The 9510-nt window shown below is 43.0% G+C and overlaps 1 protein-coding gene across 1 annotated transcript; it reads left to right on the forward strand.

Annotated features, from left to right (window-relative positions):
* Positions 1-6317: 6317 nt before the first annotated feature.
* Positions 6318-9510, forward strand: LOC124687504 (ELMO domain-containing protein A-like). The gene is made up of 9 exons (XM_047221279.1): positions 6318-6426; positions 6534-6643; positions 6984-7052; positions 7367-7482; positions 7589-7643; positions 8063-8183; positions 8337-8384; positions 8703-8797; positions 9034-9510. The coding sequence occupies exons 1-9, from the start codon at positions 6333-6335 to the stop codon at positions 9133-9135; spliced, it is 810 nt and encodes a 269-aa protein (XP_047077235.1). The 5' UTR covers positions 6318-6332; the 3' UTR covers positions 9136-9510.

Below are 9510 nucleotides of genomic sequence, written 5' to 3' on the forward strand. Positions count from 1 at the left end.
GTGAGGTTGTCAATCTCACCGGCTTGCTGTAAACAAAGGATTAATTGTATAGTGTGGAAGATGATGTTTACTTGCGAAGAAAAGAAAAGAACAAGTATTGCAGTAGATTTTATTTCAGATGTAAAGAATGGACCGGGGTCCACAGTTCACTAGTGGTGTCTCTCCCATAAGATAAATAGCATGTTGGGTGAACAAATTACAGTTGGCATTGACAAATAAAGAAGGCATAACAATGCACATACATATATCATGATGAGTACTATGAGATTTAATCAGGGCATTACGACAAAGTACATAGACCGCTATCCAGCATGCATCTATGCCTAAAAAGTCCACCTTCAGGTTATCATCCGAACCCCATCCAGTATTAAGTTGCAAACAACAGACAATTTTATTAAGTATGGTGCGTAATGTAATCAACACAAATATCCTTAGACAAAGTATCGATGTTTTATCCCTAGTGGCAACAGCACATCCACAACCTTAGAACTTTCAGTCATCGTCCCTGCATTCAATGGAGGCATGAACCCACTATCGAGCATAAATACTCCCTCTTGGAGTCACAACTATCAACTTGGCCAGAGCCTCTACTAGCAAGGGAGAGCATGCAAGAACATAAACAACATATATGATAGATTGATAATCAACTTGACATAGTATTCAATATTCATCGGATCCCAACAAACACAACATGTAGCATTACAAATAGATGATATTGATCATGATAGGCAGCTCACAAGATCTAGCATGATAGCTCAATTAGGAGAAGACAACCATCTAGCTACTGCTATGGACCCATAGTCCAGGGGTGGACTACTCACACATCGATCCGGAGGCGATCATGGCGATGAAGAGATCTACGGGAGATGATTCCCCTCTCCGGCAGGGTGCCGGAGGCGATCTCCTGAATCCCCCGAGATGGGATTGGCGGCGGCGTCTCTGGAAGGTTTTCCGTATCGTGGCTCTCGGTACTAGGGGTTTCGCAACGAAGGCTTTAAGTAGGCGGAAGGGTAGGTTTAGGGGCGATGCGAGGGGCCCACACATTAGGGCCGCGCCGCCCTAGTGTGGCGGCGCCTCGTCGCCCCACTTCGTTTTCCTTTCGGTCTTCTGGAAGCTTCGTGGAAAAATAAGACCCTGGGCGTTGATTTCGTCCAATTCCGAGAATATTTCCTTTGTAGGATTTCTGAAACCAAAAACAGCTAGAAAACGACAACTAGCTCTTCGGCATCTCGTCAATAGGTTAGTGCCGGAAAATGCATAATAACGACATATAATGTGTATAAAACATGTGAGTATCATCATAAAAGTAGCATGGAACATAAGAAATTATAGATACGTTTGAGACGTATCAGTCTCAAACGTATCCATAATTTCTTATGTTCCATGCTACTTTTATGACAATACTCACATGTTTTATACACACTTTACATCATTATTATGCATTTTCCGGCACTAACCTATTGACGAGATGCCGAAGAGCCACTGTCGTCTCTGTTTTTGGTTTCGTAAATCCTACAAAGGAAATATTCTCGGAATTGGACGAAATCAACGCCGTAATCTTATTTTTCCACGGAGCTTCCGAAGACCGAAGAGCATACGAAGTGGGGCCACGAGGTGGCCAGACCATAAGGCGGCGCGGCCGGGGAGGGCCCGCGCCGCCCTATGGTGTGGGCCCCTCGTCAGCCCTCCGACTCTGCCCTTCCGCCTACTTAAACTCTCCGTCGCGAAAACCCTATTACCGAGAGCCACGATACGAGAAAACATACTAAGACGCCGCCGCCGCCAATCCCATCTCGGGGGATTCTGGAGATCGCCTCCGACACCCTGCCGGAGAGGGGAATCATCTCCCGGAGGCCTCTTCATCACCATGATCGCCTCCGGACTGATGTGTGAGTAGTTCATCTTTGGACTATGGGTCCATAGCAGTAGCTAGATGGTTGTCTTCTCCTCTTGTGCTATCATGTTAGATCTTGTGAGCTGCCTATCATGATCAAGATCATCTATTTGTAATGCTATATGTTGTGTTTGTTGGGATCCGATGAATATGGAATACTATGTCAAGTTGATTATCAATCTATCATATATGTGTTGTTTATGTTCTTGCATGCTCTCCGTTGCTAGTAGAGGCTCCGGCCAAGTTGATACTTGTAACTCCAAGAGGGGGTATTTATGCTCGATAGTGGGTTCATGTCTCCATTGAATCTGGGGGAGTGACAAGCAACCCCTAAGGTTGTGGATGTGCTGTTGCCACTAGGGATAAAACATCAATGCTTTGTCTAAGGATATTTGTGTTGATAACATTACGCACCATACTTAATGCAATTGTCTGTTGTTTGCAACTTAATACTGGAGGGGTGCGGATGCTAACCTGAAGTTGGACTTTTTAGGCATAGATGCATGCTAGATAGCGGTCTATGTACTTTGTCGTAATGCCCTGATTAAATCTCATAGTAGTCATCGTGATATATATGTGCATTGTTATGCCCTCTTTATTTGTCAATTGCCCAACTGTAATTTGTTCACCCAACATGCTATTTATCTTATTGGAGAGACACCACTAGTGAACTGTGGACCCCGGTCCATTCTTTTACATCTGAAATAAAATCTAGTGCAAACTCTGTTCTTTACTGTTCTTCGCAAACAAACATCATTTTTCACACCATACGTTTAATCCTTTGTTTACAGCAAGCCGGTGAGATTGACAACCTCACTGTTAAGTTGGGGCAAAGTATTGTGATTGTGTTGTGCAGGTTCCACGTTGGCGCCGGAATCACCGGTGTTGCGCCGCACTACACTCCGTCACCAACAACCTTCACGTGGCCCTTGACTCCTACTGGTTCGATAACCTTGGTTTCATACTGAGGGAAAACTTGCTGCTGTACGCATCACACCTTTCAATTGGGGTTCCCAACGGGCGTGTGCTTTACGCGTCAACAGTGATCAGCCCCTCAAAAGTGAAAAGATCAAAACGACACCTACATAGGTGCCCGTGTTATCAAGAGGGGTTGCTCAATGGAAGGTTTGGTGTTTCACATCTTTGCACAAACATATACTTAACCCACCAACCTTCCTACCAATAATGTTTGAGAGAATCTTCGGAGTATCTCTATTTGGGGTCCTAGCATGGAGACTCTGGGGGTCTAGGCCGGAGACTCCGGTGTGTCAACACCAGCGACTCTGGGGAGAAGCCTCCGGCCCAAGAAATTTTCAGTAAACTTTACAAGGCCAGGGACTCCGGTTCCCCTACTCGGGAATATTTCTTTGACCGGAGACTTTGTCAAGAGCCTTCGGCCCTAACAAGAACTAGCAGCATTTTGCCAGGCCAGAGACTCCATTCTCCCTTCCTGGGGTTCTTTCTCTGGCGAGAGACTCCGGTATTAAGACTTCCCCAACGGCAGTCTGGAGACATCGATAAATAGCACCCTTCTTCTTCGTGAGTACGTTGCAGCTTCCACTCTCTCCTCGTTGTAGAGCTCAAATTCACTAGATCTCCCTATCTAACAACTCAATCTCGTTGCCCTTTCAACAATAAAAGGAGGACACCTAGATATACACTTCCACCATAGAATTGTACCCATTCCATTGAGGAACTTGTTACTCTTAGTTTCTGGTAATCCTTGCCGGAAGAAGTTGCTCACAGAGCTAGTTCTTGGTGTTGTGAAGCTCCATGGCTTATTGTTGAGAGCCTCTAATTGAGTTGGGGAGATTTGCCTAACCTTGTGTAATGGTTTCGGTCATTGCCTTAAAGGCCACCACTTAGTGGAGCGTGGTCTTCCCTTTGTGGTGTGGTCACCGAAGAATAGGGTGAGGCCTCGTAATCTGTAGGTGCAGGGGATTACTGTAGCACCTCTTCTTGTGGAAGTATCTGATATCGATCCGTAGGACAAAGAACGTAAAGCAATTTATTTCCCCCAAACTAGAGTGTCACGGTTCTAGTTATCAGTACACTAACAATTTAAATATGCAAATGGTGATGGTTGGTTTCAAGTATAAGACTAGCAAGGTATTTTTGTTTTTTGGTTTAATAAAAATTCAAAGTAAAAAAAACAAACAAGTAATCTAAAGGTGTTTCTTATGGATACCAATGGACCTTTGTTCATGGGTTCACTTAATCTTCCTCTCTCAACAATGGTGGTGAACATGTTATAAATAATAAATTACACACAATTTTCATGCTTAACATGGTAAGATTTATATAGGTTACATGTCCTAAAACATGAAGTTGAAAAGGAAAATACCGAAATGATGCTTATCACAGAGAATGCCAATATTGTCAGTTGGCCCAAAGTAGACGTTCTAATTTATATCTAGATGTGCTTATACCAAAGGATGCTGGTCTTGATTTTGACGTCACAAATCTATATTGTTTCTCTCACTCGCTTACACCCTCCAATACTGGACACATCTACATACATTGCACCTCTTTATAAAAAGCACACATATAAAGGACATGCAAATGTTTATTTGTAGTGCACATGTCGCACCCCTCTCATCTACCTACACTTAGTGTGGTCAAACACCTCGTGACATGGCCAACAAGGAACTAAACTTACAACTATCTTGACAAATGCAAAAGACAATCATAATGTGCTTCCAAAGAATGGCAATCTATAAAAGTTTCAACACAACGGTAAATGCATAACATGTATAATCTCACATTACAGTAACCAACATATGAATTACATCATTAGTATCATAATCATGATATGGAGCTCATACAAATTACTACAATGACAATACAGAGAGATTGGATCAAGGTACTACTACAAACCCGAAGTCTAGGGGGTGTACTACTCCCCTCTCATGGTAGAGAGCGATGTGGATGCGTTGGTGAAGGAGAGACCACCAGAGGCGATTCCTGCAACGTTTCCCCCTCCAATCTTCCACCTGCGATGGACTACTATCACTCTGCTTTGATGGTTTTTATCTTCCACGTCCGTCGCGAGGAAAAATATCAGGGGTTATATATATGTTTTATGTCAAAACATGCCACCACGCGAAAGATCGAGGCGAAACGAGGCTGGAGGGTCGAGATCACCTCCATTGCACGACCAGGTACCAGGATGCTCCATGGGCCTGATATCCTAGCTGGTTGATCTCCTCGTACTCCCCTTCGGCTTGTTGGATCCATCTCAAAAATTTCAAAGCGTGCTATTTGACATTGCCCTTTTTCGATTCTCGTAGCTCCTGTAAAAGGCCAAAATAGTGAAAAGAGGTATTTTCAACCCGAGAGTTAAATACCAAATAAAAGGAGGACTTTATGAAAAATTTCCGAGCTCAATGTAAAACAACTAGGAAACCTTATATAACGTGCATAAAACAAATAACAACATAACAAATATACCAAAGTTTATAGATACATGTATCAAGATGATGAGTGGATTTTACGTAGTCTTTTAAGCCTACTTTATCATTATAAAATCCTTTGTTGCATGCTTCATCTAGGAATTATCTTGTCTGAAATGTATGATTACTTGTTCCCATTCATTTACATGAGAGCTTTGTATAACAAGTAGTTATAAGCAGTTTACAACGTTTCATTGTCTTTGGTTTGTAGTTTTTTTTTAAAATTTATGAATAAAGCGCGGAGAAAGAAACTAATGAAAAGCATTATTGAGAAGTTGTAGGCAACGAAACTTAGCCATCTAAAGAGTGAAAAAGTAAAATTTTTTATGATAAGATAATAAAAAACCAAATCCATGGTGATGTATCACTCTTCTATAAGATTTGAATGGGCCCAAAAACATCTTAATCAAATTCCTATGAGAAAATGACGCCCAAATAACTGAAAGTAAGTAGTAACATGGACTTATGTTATGTCATAGGGCATGACACTAGTCGATATTACTGATTAAACGGTAGCATCAGTCCCCAAATCAAATTATTAGGGTTAGTATCGGAGAAGTATTATCCTTGAAAAATCGTTAAACGACACATGCCCCGAATCAGAGGAGGAAAAGATCGAATCAAAGGTACGGCTGGATTATTGATCTATAGATTTGCAGCATCGCTCGCTGCCAACACCAGCACTTGAACAGCGCAGCAGCGAGCGCCCCGACCAGAAAAAAGAGGCAGAGCCAACCAACCAACTAACCAACGGACGGACGGAACACACCGCCGCCCGCGAAGCCTCGCCAATCCGGCCCCCCCTCCTCCTTCCCTCCGCCTTTTCCTGCCTCCTTGGGATCCGCTCGCGCGATCCCGCCGCCGCGATTGGTGCTCCGGCCGGCCCATGGACCCCCGCCCTCGCGCGGATCGCGGCGAGTAGCTCGGACGAAGCCGGGAGGTGGGAGCGACGCCAGGGCCGCGCCTCCTCGGCCGAGGTGCTAGACATGGACACCAACGCCGGCTCCTTCGTCGCCGTCCGACGGCTCGCCGGCTCCGACCGCGCCGCCGGCGCCGTCGCGTTCCACCACTCCTCCTCGGGTTAGCTGTTTCTCCCCGCTTCGTCTCTCTCTCCTATTACCAATTGCTGCCCGTAGCTCCGATGCTGACGCTTGTTTTTGTCCTGTGCGCTGCTGCTGCTGCTGCAGCGGAGGTCGTGACGGGGTCGACGGCGTGGATCGGCAGGGGGCTCTCCTGCGTATGCGTGCAGAGCAGGGACAGCGACGCCCGCCTCTCCTTCGATTTGACGCCTCTTCAGGTGAATATACATCGCTTCCTCTCCTCTTCCATCCATACGATCCCCAGGTCTTCCTCTGTGGTGCTAATGTTGTTCCAACGTTTTGAGAACGACCACGAGCTCTGGAAATTTTCTCTTAAGTCTCCCGGCCGAAGTTCATCACGGGATTGCTGATCCGCGTGTGGATCTCGCATTGCTTGTGCACTCTTTGCGTACATGTTTGCACTGCATCACCTAATTGGCTTGATGCTATTTCGAATAAATTACGTTTTTCTCGCCTAATTTCTGGTTTTCTTAGCTTTACTACAGGATAGTGAAGCTTTATGTGGAAGTAATGTTTTCGCCTTTTTACCTCTTCCAGGAAGAGTGCCTACTGAGATTGCAGAACCGGATAGAAGTCCAGTATGACGGTTCTAACAGAGAGCATCAGGTACTTTATGCTTACATGATAGTATTGCTAACCAACTATTCATACATGGATCGTAGTTTAGTATTTTTGGTTTTCCATATTGTTCTGTTGTGAAGTTTGGCGTGTGTGATCTCCTGCCAAAGTTCCTCGCTATTTTATTCAGTACAAGATGACACTTGAGAAAGTGGACGTAGTTACTTATGTTTGGTGTTCTGATAATCTATATTAATTCTTATCAAGTTGGTGTCTGATATTTTTTACAAGCTTCAATGCAAGATGACACTTCGTAAATTGGACTAGTTATTAAGCTGTCATGTCCTTTTTTGCTTTGTCAGGAAGAACTGAAGGCCCTTTGGTATGCCTCCTTTCCTGGAACTGAGCTTCGGGGCCTAATATCAGAACAATGGAAAGAGATGGGCTGGCAAGGGAAAGACCCATCTACAGATTTTAGGTATTGAATTTATCCTTTTGTTCCAGTTATTATGCTTCATATGAGCTACCTGTAGCTAAACTAGAGAACTTGAGATGTATGATTTGTTTTCGTCTTTGCATTACAGAGGTGGAGGCTTCATCTCCTTGGAGAATCTATTATTCTTCGCCAGAAACTATTCGGTAAATGTGATTTGTCAATTCCAATAATGTTTATGTAACCTATGGTTTCTTTAGTCGCTATTGAAGGGTTGAAGTTCTGAAAAAGTCCTCACTATTTGGCAATTCTGTTTGAGCGTAAAAGCCATAATATAAATGGCTTGTTGTACAGTGCTGCAGTGCTGAAAATAAAATATGGCACCGTCTGCTCTTTCTGGATTTACGGCATCTAGTATTTCTTTGATAATTACTTAAATGTAGAAAATTACAATGAAAATAAGTATATCCAGTAGACACAATGAGTTCAGTTAAGTACACCTGACAAAAATAGAATGCCATAAATAATCCAGTTTCCCTTTTAATGTTGATCAGTGTGACACTGAAATTGTGACCGTCCCCTTGTTTTTACTATCATCGCGCTAAGAAATTTACCTTCTATGCAGAAATCTTTTCAGGAGCTTCTTCGGAAGCAGAATGGTGACCGTGCAATTTGGGAGTATCCATTTGCTGTAGCTGGTGTAAATATAACATTCATGCTCATTCAGATGCTTGATCTACAAGCAGGTTCGTTCCAAAAGTTTTGTGCATATTAATAGTGGGTTTATTTATTAGATAATACTAGTTCCTGCAGAGCTTTCGAAATGTGGGATTTGTTTTTGGCACACGTGACATTTGAATTCATGTTGAGCTGGCACTTGATTTTGGTTTTCTCTGCAGTTAAACCAAGATCCTTGTTTGGAGCTGTTTTCCTGAAACTACTTTCAGGTACAGACTTTCTTTCTTTTTTCGTTTATGGAGAGGATATAGGAATCAACAAGAGCTGTTTAAACACTAGGTTTTTCACTTCAAATAAGCAAATGTATGATTGTGAAGATGTTCTTACCAATAAATTTTCGTCATTAAACCTATGTGCTTGACTGTAGTGACCATTGATGATTAACATTCTAAGTTCCATTTAATAGTCTAAAGACATTAGTTATATTTTTTTGTTATATATTATAACGGAGTACTTTTTAAAAGTAGACATCACATGTTACTAGTTCTACTAATACTGATTTCTCTTTTTTTTTTTTGGTAATTCAGAAAATGATCGAGCTTTTGATATCCTTTACTGCATAACCTTCAAGCTGATGGACCAGCATTGGCTTGACATGCACGCCACTTACATGGACTTCAATGTATGATGCCTTTCTACTAAAATTCTTGCAACCAGGGATTTCTCCTCTATTAGAGCCTGTTTGGGACTGCAGTATCTCTTGCTAAGGTGTCAGTATTTGTCCATTAGACACTTTAACGAGAAATACTCGTCTTGCAGACAGGCCCTTAGCCTAATACTGTTGAACAGCTTGATATATGGTTGGAACTACCTAGGGCCTTAAGAGAGTCCTTCCTGACCTAATTGTTAAAATTGCAGACGGTCATGAAATCTACACGACGACATCTAGAAAGGGAGTTGTTGCTTGAAGACATTCAGCGGATTGAGGATATGCCATCATACAAGCTTCTAGCCCGCTAGCTAGTAACTGAACCCTTAACATGGCTTACACGTTGCAAGGCTTGAACTGCTAAACGATGGAGAATTCCAATACGTAGATGCACATGTATCATCGTGTTTTAGGTACTCTCACAACCTGAGCTCTCATATTTACATAGTAGGGGTTTTCTTGGTCAGCATACCACGTAGGGTAACTCCTGTGTCCGACCAACTGCCAGGAGGCAGAGTATTTGTAGGGCGTGGGTGTGTGTTCTGCTGAAGTTCGGTTATTGCTCAGTCATACCACGAAATGAGGTGCTTCCTCCTGGTCTTTGTCTCTGTCTTTGTAAACTTTATGCTCTTGTGAAAGCTAATCTGGGCTGTAGCGGTTTGCATACATGGGCCGGGTTGATTGAT

Source organism: Lolium rigidum, chromosome 2, assembly GCF_022539505.1.
Source record: "Lolium rigidum isolate FL_2022 chromosome 2, APGP_CSIRO_Lrig_0.1, whole genome shotgun sequence".
NCBI lineage: Eukaryota > Viridiplantae > Streptophyta > Magnoliopsida > Poales > Poaceae > Lolium > Lolium rigidum.